Source organism: Canis lupus, chromosome 28 (assembly GCF_003254725.2).
Source record: "Canis lupus dingo isolate Sandy chromosome 28, ASM325472v2, whole genome shotgun sequence".
Classification (NCBI taxonomy): Eukaryota; Metazoa; Chordata; class Mammalia; order Carnivora; family Canidae; genus Canis; species Canis lupus.
The window spans coordinates 17,485,561-17,503,396 of NC_064270.1; the positions used below are offsets into that span (position 1 = coordinate 17,485,561).

The 17,836-nt window shown below is 39.9% G+C and overlaps 1 protein-coding gene across 2 annotated transcripts in view; it reads left to right on the forward strand.

The window, feature by feature from the left end:
- Window positions 1-17,836, forward strand: part of SORCS3 (sortilin related VPS10 domain containing receptor 3) — a 581,582-nt gene that overhangs the window by 442,286 nt on the left and 121,460 nt on the right. For both annotated transcript variants that reach the window (XM_025467140.3, XM_025467142.3), the window contains exon 7: window positions 1,491-1,609. In XM_025467140.3, coding sequence (XP_025322925.3) covers window positions 1,491-1,609 — 119 coding nt within the window. The remainder of the gene's footprint in view (window positions 1-1,490; window positions 1,610-17,836) is intronic.

The window sequence follows — 17,836 nt, forward strand, 5'->3', positions numbered from 1 at the left end:
TGCCTGTGAGCTCCTCTGCTGGAGCCCATGACATCTATGCACACCTGGGTGCACATTCCAGGGAACAGTCCCATTAGATACATGTCATAATGTATGTGGTTTTGGGTGATAACAAAGACTCCTCTGCTTTTAATATCAAAATAATTCCTAACTTTTCATTTTGGCAGCTTACACTTTTTAAATACTGTTCAGTTAAAACCATTTTGAAAGCCAATGTGCACACAGATTTCTTTACAGAGACTTACCTGTACTTTTTGCTTAAGGAGCAAATAACTGAGTGGATTGTCTTTCTTGGATGACCCTCAGGTCAGAATCAAAGTGCATTTTATAGTCAAAGATTTTCCCATTCAGCTACAGCTCCTGCCATCATGTTCCTGGGTAGCTTGAGGGGCTGTTCACCTACTGAGATCTTCAGAAGATTTGACAAGTAATGATACAAGTTTTATAGATTTTATACAAGTAATAGGTGAATACATTCTTATGGCAAAAATAATAAAGATGTATATTATATAAAAAGCAAAGATCCCACTTTAACACTTTCTCCTCCAGTCCATTCTTTTCCCCTGCAAGTAATCATAGCTAATTTGTATGGGTTCCTTTATGCACAAGGGTGCCTGGGTGGCTCAGTTGGTTAAGCATCCAACTCTTGATTTCAGTTAAGGTTATGATCTCGGGGCTGTGAGATCAAGCCCTGCATCGGGCTCCCTACTCAGCATGGAATCTGTTTGAGATTCTCTCTCTTTCTGCCCCTCCCCCTGTTCATGCTCTCTTTCTCCAAAATACATACATACATACATACATACATACATACATACATAAATAAATAAATAAATATTTTTAAAAACTTTTTTTTTCTGTGTACAGTGGCACAAACCTATACATTTATAAAGACAAGGCTTTTTGGGACATGAAAAAAAATGCTACTATTATACTGGCAAATACTTTGTCAAAGGTTATTTGAAAAGGAACAGAAATCTTAGAGAAATCATGTAATGTGTCTGTATCTACTTAGTTCTTTTAATTGCAACTAGCACTCTGTAATATGGGCACCTTGGTTTATTGAAATATTCAGGGACATTTAGCCTTTTTCTGATTTTTCACTACTATGAACAATGCCACAATGAGCATCTTTGCCCTTGACTCTTTGGGAGAATATTTGAGTATTTCTCTAGAAGACATTGCTTGCATTAGAATAGCTGATGTAAGATATGCGCATTTAAAATTCTGGTAGATATTTCCGATTTGTTCTTCCAGAAAGCTACACCAGTTTACCCCCTTTGACACAGGATGTAAGATTAACTCTTTCCTCACTCCCTTGCCTCATCTAGATATTGCCTTTAAAAAAAAATATATTACAAGTTTTGTGAACACGAATGAAATCTCATTGTTTTAAACTGCATCATTGGTTTCCTATGAGGCAGAGCCTTGGGTGCTGATGAGAGCTTTGTGAACATTTCCCCATGTGTTTAAGTGTTGCTCTCCCATTTCAGATGCTCACTACCTCACCTGCAGGATCCAAGAATGCGCCGAGACCACTCGGAGTGGGCCTTTTGCCCGCTCCATTGACATCAGTTCCCTGGTTGTTCAGGATGAATATATCTTCATTCAGGTGAGTCCGGAAAATGCAGTCAGTGGTTGAGAGGGGAGGCTTAGGTGAAGTTGGGAAAATGAAGGCGGCCTTCCCACAGTTGTGAAGAGCTGGGGTGTGGGCTCTCCTTTGCTTTGACGATCTGTTCTCTGTGGGGGGATGAGACGTCTGGTGAAAGGTGAAGGTGTTATGGGTCACTGTCATGTACAGGGATCTTCAGTGGCCCCCTGAACCCTCAGTTGGGTTGCTGTCTTATTATACCAAAGGGGTATTAAAATGACCAGCATTGGGCTAGTGTTTGGAGGTTACTTAGAACCACATCTCCAGTGGGATCTGACTTTAAGTAATTTATCTTATATAATTAAGATATAATTAGATTAAACTTATAATTTAAGTTCCTTTCCATTTCTGTCCAAAGTGGCCTGTCTAACATGGGAATGAGAATCCCCAAGAAATGAGGCAGGTCTAGGATTTTCTTTCTAAAAAAAAATCTAGAACTCACTAAATTTTGGCCTCCCTTTTCAGTGCTGACTACTCCCTGATATATCCCAAGTCCAAAATCCTATGCTCCCAAGAACTCTGAGTCACAGAGAAAACTAGGTGTGACTTATTTATAGATAGGCAAGGGAAGCCTTGTATTAGGTGTTGAGTTTCACTGGAAGGAGATGCTAAGAAGAGTAAAAATGAGGAAAAACAAAGGGTGATATTCCATCAAGTGACTTAGAGTGTGTGTGTGTGTGTGTGTGTGTGTGTGTGTGTGTGTGTGTGAGAGAGAGAGAGAGAGAGAGAGAGAGAGAAATCGAACTTGACCTTTGGCAGCAGCCTTCATTTCCCCCACTCTGCCTTCTACTCTTCTGTTGTCAGTTCCTTTGCACACTGTTTCCTAGAGGACCCTTGATATTTGGAATCTCCTAGAGTTTGCTCAGACCTAAGCTCCAGAATGACTTTCTCTGCTCCACTCCCAGTGTTTCAGTCCAGATCAGCCTCACTTCCCCTGTGTTGGGTGTGCCTCACTTCCTCTGAAGGAAGGGCAAGGGCAGCTGCAAGGGCATCTGTTTTTGTCTGCCTCTCCTCTAGTGCATGGACTATTAGGAATCATTACTTAAATCTTAGTGGATTTGTTTTCTTTCTAACTTGCACTTTATACCCTCTTAGGATAGGGACAATATTTTATACACACATTTTACTTCTCATTCTTGGCCCTGACAAGAAGCCTTTGCAAATCCAGGGTGCTCAGTGACTACTTATTGTATTGATAGATTGTAGATGGAGGAGTTACTTCTTTTTAAAAATTAGTTGCGTAGACTTTTGAAGTCTTGAGCTAGCCACTTAAAAACCAGCTTGAAGAAGGAAGGGAAAGAAAAGTCTTTGCGGCTTGAGAAAAATCCATGTTTCTTAGTTTAAGTAAAAGCCAGAATCTCAGAATTTTTTTTCCCCTAAATCTTGGGAGGTCAAAACTGTGGAAGGAGCCTCAGTGTCCATCAAAAGATGAATGGATAAAGAAGTTGTGGTTTATGTATACAATGGAATATTACTCAGCCATTAGAAATGACAAATACCCACCATTTTCTTCAACGTGGATGGAACTCGAGGGTATTATGCTGAGTGAAATGAGTCAATTGGAGAAGGACAAACATTATATGGTCTCATTCATTTGGGGAATATAAATAATAGTGAAAGGGAATGGAAGGGAAGGGAGAAGAAATGGGTAGGAAATATCAGAAAGGGAGACAGAACATAAAGACTCCTAACTCTGGGAAATGAACTAGGGGTGATGGAAAGGGAGGAGGGCGGGGGGTGGGGGTGAATGGGTGACGGGCACTGAGGGGGGCACTTGACGGGATGAGCACTGGGTGTTATTCTGTATGTTGGCAAATTGAACACCAATAAAAAATAAATTTATCATTAAAAAAATCTTGGGAGGTCATTGGCACTATTATTTCCTTATTCATGAGTAATTATTGAACATGTACATGCAAAATAAACAGTTTTAGGTACAATTCTTGGGTTTTCTCTAGCTTCGGCCCTTGGCCTGCTTCTCTCTGTCCCTAGCACTCACTGTCTGGGAGATCCTATGGTCTTAAGTACCATCTCCATGTTCTTTTTTATTTATTTGAGAGGAGGAGAGTAGAGAGGCAGATGGAGAAGAAGAGACAGACTTCCCACTGAGCAGGGAGCCCAATGGGGCTCGATCCAGGACCCAAGATCATAACCTGAGCCAAAGGCAGACCCTTAACTGACTGAGCCACCCAGACACCCCCCTCGCCATGTTCTAATGACTCTCAAGTCAGGGAGTTGTGACCTCTGCCCTATACTACAGTTCTTTATGTCTAATAGTCATCTTGATATCTCTACTTGGATGTTCCACAGCTAAAATAAAATCAGCATGTCCTCCTTGAACCTGACACACTGGTGGCACTACCCTCTACCAGATTTAGTGAATCCAAGCCCCTGCAATTATCACCCTTAGTCATTTCTCAAATGTTTCCTTTCATTCCATTCCCATTGCCATGGTCCCAGGCTAAGGCTTTATTATTTCTTTAACTGTATTTAATTTTTTCATGGTAGAAGCACAAAGATGATTTATGAATTTACCAATCCGATTGCCCTTTACTTAATGCTAATACTGCATATAATGATGAACATGGCAGAATCGTTTCTGGGAAACATGACTTAGAATTTAAAATGTTCAGATTTCTTAAAATTCATTTTTCCTTTTATTGCATAAAGTTTTCTGTAATTCTGCCGGCAGACATCCAGATTTTTTTTCTATTACGAAATATCTTTTATTATTATTAGACTGACAGCCATTAGAAGTTTTTTCTTTAATAAGCATCAATTTTTATTTTGTTTGAAAGAGATAGGAGTTCCCATTAGTCAATAAAGTTTTATTGATTGCCTGCTACATTTCAGGCCCCTGTTCTAAGAGATGAGGTTAAGACAGTGAACATAATAAAGTTCCTGCCCAAGTGGTGTTTATATTTACAGGGAAAATGTATATGTAAGATACATTTCCATATAGACAGAGATATGAAAGACTGTAAAGAGTAGTGGTTGAGACCCTGTAGTTTGGAATCCAATAGCCCATATTTATTCTGACCTCAGTTGGCCACACTTCAGGTGGGTGACCTTGAGCTATACTACATTTATTTGACTCATCTATAAAAAGGGAATAATTACGGTACTCACTTCATGGGTTGCTGGGCAGATTCTATTTGTTAATTACGTCTGTAAAGTGCCAAAACAATGGTATGTAAATGTTGCTCTCTATCTTTCTATCTATCTTGTACTGTCATCTGTCTATCTACAAAATATATCAGATGATGATAATGCTCTGGCTGAAAATTCATGAAGAATGTGAATGTTAGGTGTCTGTTGGTATTGCTGTTTCATTTAGGATGACCTGAAAAGAACTCATTTGGTGTGTAGTGATCTAGGAGAGGGTGGCAGAAGTCAGCAGTCAGAAGGGGACATAGAGCCAGGTGTGTTGGGCCCTATAATTTCTTGATCCCCACGGCATGGGGTGAATAAGTAAAGATTTGAAGCTGGCTTTAGGAGCAGAGGTAATGGGGAGGCCAGGGCTGAGGATATTAAGTTGGAAGGATGTCAGCATATAGTCATTATTTTTGAATTGCAAAATTGAAGTGACCCAGGGAGTAAGTACAGACAGAAATGAGGAACAATGCAAACACTAGGGCACAGAGTACCCTAATATTAGGGAGATGAGAAGGAAGGAGTAAGTGAGACCTAGATGCAGAGTTTAGAGATAACCACATGAACACCTAGGGCACTAGATCCCACAGGGCCTCGAAGGGCCTCGAAGGCTGTTTTAAGATTTTTTTTTTGTAAACCATGAGAGCAATGGGAAGCATGGAATAACAATGCCCCAAATAATGCGAAAGGCCAATAGTCTTGAGAAAAACATGCAATTTCATCAACCACCAAATAAATGGAGATGAAATGCTATTATTTGCAACTATCAATTGGCTAAGTTTAAAATAAAGGAAAAGCATGTCAGTGGATTATGCATGAACAACTGCACATACAGCAGGTACAGATGTGTGTTGTTCAGCCAGCAGTAGCTAACGAGTCCTTTCCTTCTCGCAGGTGATACTGGCCTTTTGCATTGATCAATCTGATATGTCTTAATTCTGACAGTGTATGCTTAGTTTTTAGTTAATATTGCTTCTTTTTAAAGATGTTTTCCTTGCTTTTTTTTTTTTTTTTTTTTTTTTTACAGATTTATTTATTTATTCAGAGAGAGAGAGAGAGGCAGAGACACAGGCAGAGGGAGAAGCAGGCTCCATGCAGGGAGCCCAACATGGGACTCGGTCCCGGGTCCCCAGAATCACACCCTGGGCTGCAGACGGCGCTAAACCGCTGTGCCACCGGGGCTGCCCTGTTTTCCTTGATTTTCTGCTTCTGTGTTTCTTTGATAATTTTGAATATTTGTTCTAGCTACTTTATGAATATAATAGCGAATCTTCTATTTTGGGGTAATATCTATTGATTTCCTCTTGTGAGCAAGGATACAATTATTGGATTTCCATGCATTTCTCTTTCTTTAGTTCTCTCTTAAATTCCTTCCCCTGATTTTGGTTGGCCATATTATAACTCTTAGTTTGCATTTCTATCTGAAAATATAATTCTTTTAGACTTAAGTATTTTATGAAGCAGGGCTGAACAAAGGTAGAAAAATAGTCTATGTTTATGATCTATATCCAACTCCAGTTTTGTTAATTAAATCATTCAAAGCATTTGCATTCTGCTGTGAACCATCATTTCTGCATTTATTTTTATTTTAGTTTATAGGTAAATATACACCCTTTACTATAGTTTTCCTATTTATTTCTTGGTTGTCTGCAGTTTGTTCTTTAGTAATGTTTTCAAGAAAGGTAAATTCTTGAATGTTGAAAATATGTTTATCTCTCCTTTTAGGCTATAAAATGCATGTGTCATTTACTTTCTGTGAGAACCTTGCTTCATTAACTTACTAGAAGTTACCATGTCAGGCCAGTCTGATATTTTCCCTTTTAGATGTCTTAATTTATTTTGCCCTTGATGCCTTAAAGTCTTTTTAAAAAATATATATTTAAATGTTGTTTACTTTGTTAGTGTATGCTTTGTGGTTGGTCATACTGTGTCAATTTCTTTTCCTGAAATATAAGTCTCATTCAGTTGGTTCAATTTCTCCTTCCTTTTTAATTTCTCAAAAGTTTCTGATATATATTTTGAAATATGTAGTTTATTTCAGTTTCATTATTTTGGCTCCTATCCTCTAGGACACTTAGGATATGTGCAGAAAAAGCAAAGGATGTCATCATTTTTTCTCTCTTAATCAGCTTTAACTCCCTGAGCAAAGTGATATTAAAAAAAAAAAAAAGTCTTACCTACATCATCCATGCACAAGTATTTAGCAGAGTGTACAGGCTCTTTTTTGCACTTTTTGCTGCTACTATACTTCTTTCCTGAACTTTGCCAGCTTATATTTTATTACTTTTTGTTACCTCAACATTATCTACCCTTAGCTCTTGTATTTTACTTTGAATTTTTCTCTTACAGAAGTGATCTCTTCATCATACAGATCATTTTTAATCATAGCAGTATGGTCACAATTTTCATTTGTTTCATGGAAGCAATTTTTGTTCTGTGTCTCCTATTTGTTTTTTCTGTCCCTTTCCCTCTCTTATTTGCTGTATTATTTTATGATTCCTATGCTATTTTCTTTTGTCTTTATGTTTTTAACCATTACTTATTTTTTTCATGACATGAGCTCTTCCTGGAAAGACTGTTTGAGGAGGTTCCTCTTGGTGATAGACCAGAGCTCTGTTTTAGCTTAATGAGTATCTTTCTTGTTTCTCAGTGAGGTTTCACATAACTCAAGATAGTTGGTCTATGAATGGATTCTTCGCATAAGGTAAAACTGCCTGGCTGCTTCTTCATCCAGCTGCACCTCTCCAGCATCTTGTCACCACTCAGTTCCCAGACTAAACTCACTGCCAACTCCTGGGCCATCATTACTTGGTTCCAAATAATAGATTGTTAGTTTTGCTCCTTATGAAGTATTTTCTTTAGAGAATGCTATTTCTCTAGCTTGATCCAAGATTAGTAGCTATAGGCATTTTTGCCCTGGTGCCTGTCTGTATCCTGTTTGTTCTTCCCCGAATTTGGCTTCCTTTCCATATATATTGTATTACAGGGTTAGATTTTCATTGAATATAGAATTTGTATCTTTATTTCTTGTTTTTCATGTTGCTCCAGGGTGATTTATGAGAGGAAAAAGGAAGCACCATTATTACTTGGCTATTTAAAATCATTTATAAACCTTTATCGTGTATTTTCTGAAATGTTGCAATAGCTTGCTAACTGATTTTTCTTGTTCCCAGATCTCCCACCCCCAATTCATTCACAGCACTACTTCCAAAGTAATTTATTTAAAACAAAAATCAATGTTCCTGCCTTCAACAGCTGCTCATCATCTATAGGTTACAATCCAATTTCCTTAACATTACCCACAAGGTCCTCCATGATCTGGATCCTGCATATTCCATCAGCTTCATGGGAATTCCTTAACCACTATGGCTCTCTGTATACCTTCCTTGTTATATTTTACCCTTCCAAAAACAATAAACCCATTCAGTATCCATGCATACACCATGTCATTTGTTGCCTAACATGCCTTTCTTGCATGAAAAATTTCCACCTGCTTGGAATGTGCCTTTATTAGACAAACTCATCCTTAGGTTCAACTTAGGCATTTCTGCCTGTAGAAAGTCTTCCCTGATATTCTTAATCAGGATTGCACCAAGCTTCTTTGCTGACTACTTATCCATGTGTATTATGTTTCCCTAGCCAGGCCTGTAAACTTCAAGAGGAACAAGACTATGTCTTATTCATCATTGTTTCTCCTACACTTAGCATAATGACTGGTACTTAATAAATGTTTGTTGAACTGAACTGAACTGAGAAGATAAGACACTGTCCTTATTCTCAGGGAATGCAGTTAGTTATCTTTTTAAAGCAATGGAATCTTGTTTCTCCAACTAACAATATAAGACAACTTAGGGTAATTGGCAATTGTTCACTGCACAAGAAATGACCATATGTGGAATGTCTCTGCATTTTTATAAAACTGCTGTCCAACAGTTATCCATTATGTTATTCAGTACCCTTTTTATATTCATTCATTTAAATATATTAAAATAAAATCAGCCCAGTGGGGAACACAACAGCTAAACAATTATAATGTAGCGTGATGAGAGCAATATTAGTGCGAAGTATGTGTTGCTCTTGCAGTAAGCAGGAAGAGCTTTGGGAGGAGGGTTAGTACAAGCTCCCTAGAAAGGAAGACTAGGAGGACCAGTTAGGTAGGTGAAGGAGAAAGAACTTTCTAGGCAGATGGGAAGCAGGCATACAGTTAAGAGTGAGAGGACATAATGCACCAGAACTTCTTTATCCAAGGACAGGTAGCATAGTTGTGGGAGGGAGTGAAATGGCAGAAAAATCAAGTAGAAATTCGTCCAGGTGAGGTGAACCTTTTTTATTTCCTTTCAGTTATTCAGGATAATTTCATGTTTCCTTCTTTACAGTGCTAAGAAGCTCAGAACTAATTATTGTGTCAATTGTAGCAACTTCCCTGCATTATGCTGGGTGATACTATTCTTCCTTTCTCCTACTGGCCATTCGTGATTACGTGGCTGCTTTCTTTTATCTATTAATTATTTGTTGTTGTTTGTTGTTGTTTTTTTAATTATTGGAAGCCATCACATAGAACTTCCTGAGATCAGTGTGGGTTTTTAATCTTTTTTGGAGGGTATGAGTTTTGAAAATTGAGATGGGGATCAGGAAGGGCTTTATGGAGAAGGTCAGATTTGTACTGCAATGATTAATGTCTATCTGAGAAGCAAGGAAAGGGAAGGATTCCTCATTCTGTTCATAGAAATAAAGCTGCCTCAGAAGGCTTTTGTGAAAGCCAAAAATCCTCAGACCAACAGTGCATTTTCTCCTCCGGGGTTTATACCTGAGCAAGGTCTCAGGGCATCAGGGTAGGTGGTATTCTCTCTCCCCTTCAGCAATCTACTAAAGAAAGATGTCAAGAGAAGAAACTGTAGTGTGTCAAGACTTAGGTCCAGCCTACTCTCATGAGCATCATCTTCAGGGAGCCTGGCTAAGACAGAGCTGGATACTGAGGGCTATATATTTTCTGAAAGATGCTTGCTGTCACTCCAAAGTTCGACATTTATCAATCTATCTATCTATCTATCTATCTATCTATCTATCTATCTATCTATATTTTATTTATTTATTCATGAGAGACACACGGAGAGAGAGAGAGAGAGAGAGAAAGAGAGAGAGAGGCAGAGACACAGGCAGAGGGAGAAGCAGGCTCCATGCAGGGAGCCCTACGTGGGACTCTATCCTGGGTCTCCAGGATCACACCCTGGGCTGAAGGCAGCGCTAAACCGCTGAGCCACCCAGGCTGCCCCAGAGTTTGACTTTTAAAGGGGAACCTTGTTAGAGCCACATTATTTTCTTCTTTGCCTAAAACCTGAGCAGCTAAATAAACAGGGTGGGGATAAAGGGCTCTGGTGGCTTTAGTTTTTCATAATTGTAAGGGATTTATCCACTTGAATTTTCTAGTTTTATAGAGTATTGATATCTCTTATTGTGTTTTAGTGCCCTCAGAGCCCTTGCAGAAAAGGATGTCTGTCTATGCTCTCGCACTTTCTGTACTTTTTTTTTTTCCAAATGTGTTTTTTTGCAGTTTTTAATTGAATGTTAGGGAAGTTGTCTCAGAAGCTACCAGGAAATGGAAGAAAGTATCTGGCCCTCTTAACCCCTCTTTAAATAGGGTAACTCAGCTTTTGTTTGTTTTGTATGTCAGGGTCTTTATACTTTTTTTCATTTGACAAAAGCAATCTACTGCTAAGACATGTTTGAAAACTATAGACTTTTTGTAGCACTGTTGGCTCCATGGGTCAAAGGTCAGGTGTTTTTTATGCGTGGACAACTGAACCACGAGGCATTTAGGTGACATGCAGTCACATTTCCTTTCTCTACAGATTAAGAAATATTATGTAGGTATACACAGCATAACTGTTTACCTGGGAGTGAGTCATATACAAACATATGCATCTGAGAGTAAAGTTTAAATAACCAAAAACCCAAGTAACCTCTTCATAATAATTTTCCCATGACATTAATTTTGCATAAAAAATTCACCCTCAAAAAATTTACCCTTCTAAGGAAAAGCTCCTCAGGCCCAGTTGTTTTTTTTTCTAAACATGATTATTTTTGATTCTGTATCTTGTGTGTGGTTGAAGGGTCCATATACTACTCACATGGCTCCTACAGTGCAGAAGAGACCCCAGGGGCTCTGCTTCACCTTTTATTGTTCTATTGACAAAGAGGTAAAGGTAGTCATCTTGATGGTTTTGCTTAAGGGGACCTAGTGTTTGATCTCATGCTTTCAGCTGAGCTGAAGATGTACAGAACACTGTGAAATTTGTTAATCTGTCAATGCCTTTTCTGTGCAGGGGGCCCCAGGGCCTGGGGTTTCATATGAAATCAAAAGGAGCTAATCCTTCCCAGAAGAGCCCTTGTTTTAATGGGAAAGCGTCTGCCTGAAATGTCTCCGTTCCACATGGATAAAAGAGAAATCGGCTTTCCTCTGTAGGGGCAGGGGGATAGAGATAAGTTGGTTTCTGTGTTCTGAGCCAAGAAGGTTGGCAATCCTGCCTCTTCTCCTTATGGAGTAGCTTTTCTAGTGATTATCCTGGAGAGTAGGTAGTTCAGCACTGGTAGCCGTAAAATCCTTCAATGATAGGATTCATACCCTGTCTATTAAGGAGTGTGATAAAGAAACAAGAACAGAGCCCTAATAAGCCATCATAAGAGATGCATGTGTCTTTACTGAGCTACACGGAGCCTGGCCTTATCCCCTCTTCATGACACAAGAGGTGGCCTTCAGTGTAAAAAAGACTCATTCACTCATTGAACAGAATTTCATAGTGAGTGCAATTGTATTTAAAAAATAGATCTGATATAGATATCTAAAACACAAGAGAATAAACAGATCCATAATTAAGATTAAAATACTCCAGAGGCATGGAGATAGCAGAAAATTCAAAGGGAGGGCCATCCCAACTCTGCCAAATCCTTCTTAACATCCACAACTAGACTGGTATCAGTGTGTAGATCCACATTTTCAACTCCTAGTAACGTTGTGTAGATGTAGTCCAAGAAGTCCCTGCTATAGCAAAGAATTCTGTGGGCGGTGGTGCAATGGCATGAAGATGAGGGGTCCTAGGATAATTCCAGTACTACAATGAAACCAGTCAGTAATTTGGATATAAGTTGCTCTTGTGCAGAGTTGAAAGGTGAATTCTAGAAGTATTAGCAATTAGTGTGTAATGGTAGCTAGTTAACATATTTCTTGAGGTCCTAGAAGTATTCAGGTGCAATGGAGCATGGCAGGGCTAGAAGACGTTGTCCCTGTTCTCAGGCAGTTTATGATTCAAGTAGCCGGTGGTGTGATGTGGGGCAAAGGACCCTGAACTTACATCCTGGATTGTAGTCAGGGTGCTGCCACCTACCAGGCAGGGAACACTGGGCAACTCACTTGGACTTTGAGAATGCTGATTTCCTCATCTCTGTAGAATGGAATGATGCCCCTTGCCCTTACTAAATTGGAAGGTTTTTGTGAGGATCAAGGGAGATAATAATGGCTTTGAAATGCTCTGAAAGCTACAGAGCCCTATCAAATGCAAGAATCAAGAGATTAATCCACATGCAAAAATCAGCCTCACTACTTTTGTGTATGCACATTCTCTTTTAAGAGTTTTTATAAGCCTGTCATAGAAAAGATTTCTAAATCTTTTCCCCAAATCATTTTGTAATTATTCATGGATTCAGCTCATGTATCGACATATATACATAATAAAATCTTCCCACATACCTTCCATAGTGCTAGTTATCAAAGAAACCAACTTCTAATGATAGATACGTAACTGTAGATATTCTGGGGTTTAATTATCTTTCAAGACTCTTGAGTACCTTCTAGTAGCATGTTGGCCCCCAGCTCCCCAGGGTTTTGATAGTTTAAGTTTCTGGTTTAGGGCCTAATGTGGAAGGTACAAAAGCCTCTCTGACATGGCTACTGTATCCCTAATAGTTCTCTTTCTGACAGAAAAAAAAAAACCCTGAGGCAGAAATTAATAGAGTGTAATTATTCAAAGAAAAACTATTTGGCAATATTTTAAATGATGTTAATTTGGCCTTAATGGGAGAGATTTGAATGTTAAATAAATAGCAATTTCATCATTAGGGACACATTTACAACACTGGAGTTTAAAGGAAAATGAAAGAGTTGCAGAGACAGTCTTCAAAAGAAATTCAATAAAGACATCTTCAGGTGAATATTCTTGAAGCACTTTCAGAATCTTAAGTGAGGTGTTTTCAACAGCCAGCACTAATGGAAGTTCTTTAAATAGCATGTTGCTGGGATGTGTTGCCTATACAGGCAATGATTTTAGTGGCTTGATGTAAAAGTTGCTGCTAATATTTGAAACACTTCCATGAATAAACAGAAATTAGTGAACTGATTGGGAAGTAATGATATTTAGTTGATCTCTGTGTTGAACATCTCATAGATCTCGCCTCACGTCCTCCTGGCTCATATTTGCTCAGCTGCTCACTGTGTACAGAGGTGACCTCGTATTACCTTGCCTCAGCTGCAGTGTGAACCTCTTGCTTTTTGCTCTGAGCTGATTTCTCCCCAAATGGGATGCTCTTGAGAGACCCCTTAGCCATCCTGGCGCAGATACAAACCTTGAAGTACGATGGTGTCAGGATCCTCTGGGCCAATTAGACTGATAGAAGTCAGGAGCCAGTGGACAAGTACTCCTCTCTTCCTGTGTCAGAAGGGCAATACCGAGCTTCATTCATTCTCTATGGGTCTTCATAGGGTCCCCAGTGGGATTGAGCCCCAATTACTCAGAGTAATAACCAGTTCAGTAACACTCCTTGGGATGGCTTTTTCTCCCTTCTTTACCCTACTTTCTGGTTCTGCCACTTCTGTTCCCTAGGATCATTTCTCAAACAGAAACAAACAAAAGACCTCCCCCACTCCAAAAAAAAGAAAACTACCTGCCTAACAGCCCTTGCATCAGGCTCTACATTTCCAGGCTGAGGGAACCCAACTCAAGGCAACAAAAAGACTCAAATTTACTGAGTCCCTACTATGTACAGTATTGTGAATAGATTAAACTACCCAAGAGAAGTAGAAAGAATCATCTTCATGCCCTTATAAAATTTCTCAATCCAAACACCCAGTCCCATCCCTTTTAACTTCTCAGGGACCTGGCTTTACCTATTATCCTTCTTCCCCTATCTCTTTTGCATATTCATTCCTATTTCAGGCTTCCCATCAGTCCTGAAATATTTAAAAATATCTACTAAAATTTTTTTAAAGATTTATTTATTTATTCATGATAGATATATATACATAGAGAGAGAGAGGCAGAGACACAGGCAGAGGGAGAAGCAGGCTCCATGCCAGGAAGCCGATGTGGGACTCGATCCCGGAACTCCAGGATCACACCCTGGGCCAAAGGCAGGCGCCAAACCACTGAGCTACCCAGGGATCCTTCTACTAAATTTTTTAAATTAAAAAAAAAAGAAGAAAACAAAACTTTCTCCAAACCCCACATTCCTCCCTGTAAATGTCCCATCTTTCATTGGCAACCAGATTTCTTAAGAGCTGTCTATATTCATGATCCTGTTTTCTCATTTTCTTCTCTTTAACCCACTTGAGGCTGACTTCTGCATTGTCCACTCCGTTGAAATTACTTTTGCCAAGTTCTTGAAATATCTTTGAATTATACCCAGACAACACCTCTCCATAAATAACAGTTGACCGTCCGCAGCACTGGGATCTCTTGATTGCTGATGTTTTCCTGAGTGCACTCAGCTCTGCTTCTTTTCCAGTGCGTGGTTCAGCTTCTCCTCCTACTTCTCTGGCATCTTCTGCTTCCCCTCCTACGCAGGTGCCTCTTCCTCTGCCCACCACTTAAATATGGTTTGTTCTCAGAACTTTTCCTAGGTTCCTTTTCTCTGTTCACTTCCTAAGCTCTCTTTGTCTCTGAGCAATCCCATCTCATTGATTCTTCCAGCAAGGCATCAATTACCATCCAGATGGTGATGATTCCCTGGTGTCCCCTGCTGAGACTGAGAAGCTCCAGAAGGGGCTCTTTATTTACAGAATGCTCATCAATCCTTTAGGCTTGGTGATCTCTTCACTGCATTCAGGGCTTTGCTGTGCATGTCCCTAATGAATGATGAAGGCTTGTTATTCCCCAGGAGATCTACTGAAATTCCATGCAAGTTATTTACTAGGCCAGCATAGCAAGGGATGTTTTCCCTTAGTCTCAGAGAATTGTTCTGTAATTTGCCCCATATTATAACACAAGTATTTGCTTTTCTAGTAGTCCATGAATGGGATATGTCTGACTCTGGGCTGTCACGTTGTTTTTATTTTGTGTACCACCTTTGGGTAATTAGTAATAGCTATATAGAAGGCTGTGTTGTTGTGATTCAGTAGGAAAAACTGCTGCTGTTAATTAGTAGTGTCTCCATGGGCATGAGAAGGAAGAGTAGTGGCTTGGATGCTGTGCAGTCTATTTTATAGGAAGGGTGGCACTCGTAGTGTTTAATTATCCAGGAGCCTCACATGATTAGATACAGCCTATGAATTCTGGTCTGAAAAGCAGAGATGTTGTCCAGGGGATCACAAGTGTTTCTGTAATTCAGCCCGAAGGAGTGAGATCACCCGCACTCAGTCTCTTCCACTATTTGAAAATGTGCAATTTCCTGTTTTCAAAGCAGCTGTGGTTCAGAATGTTCTTCCCACCTGACCTCACCATCAGTTTTTACCCACCAATCAACAAACTGAAAGAATTGTCACAACTTATTTGTTGAGTCTTGCATTTATTTCGTGCCAAATGTATGTCTCCTAAGGGTGCATTTTATTTTCTTTAATTCTACTTAAATTTTCATAGGATCTTTTATGATGGATATTAATCTCTTTAGTTTTTAACGGAGAAGCTGAATTTCAGAGAGATTTAGACAATCCCTCTGTCATAGAGCTCCATAGACGACAGTTCAGGATATGACATCAGAGCTGCCTGGGTTTATAAGGGATGACAAAAGAAGACAGTGATCTAGTTCTCATTACATTTTCCCAACCTGAAGATCTTCACATTAACACTAAATAGCTGGTTTTCCCAGAAACTTTTCCAGATGGCTGTAAAAGTGAAAAAGAGGCAGCTGTTTCTCCTGTCTTTGTAGACACTAAGGGGCAGGAAAGCCTTACTCCCTCCTTGCTCAGTGGACTGTTTGTCAGGATCTGTTTCAATTTTGTTTCAGATCAGAAACTTTCTGCACCATTAACCAAAGAAGGGCTTAATGGGATTCAGTACAATGTAATCATGCCCGCACCTCTGAGAGTTGTCCCTCAGATGCACTTAGAGGATTATTCAAACATTCAAACACTCATCACTAGGGTGGGGGGGGAAGGTAGTGGCAGCATGGAACATGGTTAATCATCTTACCATCCCCGGCTCTGCTTTCTCCAGCCCTCCCCACTTACCTTGTACCTCTTGCCATGAATTATCCAATTTCCATCATGTGCTTCTGGGCAGAGCTTCTTTTGTGTCCCATTCCCGGGTGTGGAGGAGCTACTGAATCACGACCCGGCTGGATCTCCCAATTATCCTTCCCTTCTAGGTCCCAGCAAGTTACCCACACCCGCTCTTCTAAGCATAGCTCCCAGGGGGATCTCTTTTCTGGGCCTTCTCCTATTAAAGATAATTGTATTGTAAAAACAACAGTGCTGATAATAAAGGCAGTTGGGCTATGGACTGAGAAGCAGACTATTAAGTCCAGCCTTCTCCCCATTACCATTCTAACTAGGATACAGATCTATTTATTTCAGAGTTTCAGCTTTTAAAAATTTTAATTGCCCTGCCTTTAACTCCATAGCTTGCTAAATGGGGTAAACAAATGCTTTGGATTTCTGCAAGCTACTTTTAAGAATTTGACTCTGAAAGCCCTCATGATCAGTCAGAAACAAAGTCTTTTCTGGAGTTTACTAGTGGCAGAGCCAGTGGCTGATCAATCAGTTTAATTTGTTTGAGCACCTACTATGTGCCCAGGCTACCGTTGGATCTGTCTGAGACAGAAGGACTGATCATTCATTCATTCATTCATCCATTCGACGAACATTTGCTAAGCACTCGACGTGTCCCTGTTATTCTAAATGAAAGGAATATAATGGTAAACAAGACCAACAATGTTGTTGTTTTCATTTTGTTTCAGACTAGGTGAGGATGTGGGACTCTATGGACTGACACTCTTCCTGAGCAATGTTCAAAAGCTCTTGAGAGAGTGCTAGGCTCTTTCTTAGGGTGAGGAAGCTCTGTGAGCCATGGTATGATCAGGGATGCTTTCCTGGAGAAGGGAAGGCTCAAGTTAGGTCTCCAGGTGGAGAATTGACTTGAGGAGTCTGACATTAGGACCAGCCAGTACTCTAAGGAAGAGACCCTACTTTGGCAGGAGACAGTGTGCCACAGGATGGGGTGGGCAGGTTGGTGCAGGGACCACCGGGGGTGGTCAGTACAGTATTCCTGGATTTAACTCTTGTCTACCATTAACTCACTCAGTGACCTCGAGCCATCACCTTTATAAAACAGATACAGCTAGAGTGGATCTAGTTTAAAGAGGGTGAGGGGCTGTATGAACTCTCCCACCCATCCATTTGCACCCATTATGGACACCTCCAAGGCATCACTGTAGGGTTCTAGAACTCCATGGAATCCAGTTTGGAAGGCAGTGGGGTATCTGACTCCGGAGTTCCCTTCTGACCCTATAGTTCCACAAGTCTGCTTACTCTCCAGGATGCTCCATTTCATTAAACATTGATGGGCAGGGGACTGTTATTTAGAAGTATTTCCCAACTTATTTCTCCAGTGGCAGAATCAAAGCCAAAGATATTTAAGATGTTGCTAATCCCTTAAGAGAATCACTGAACCATTCTTTCCTCCTTCCCTTTCACATACATCTACTGAGGGTACAAGGTGGAGATAGTGCAATAGATCAAAAATTAAAAAGCAAAAAAAAGTAAAAATTCCTGCCATAGGAGGGTTTGTAGTCTTGTGAGAGAGAATATTCATAATAATGAAGAAGAAAAGT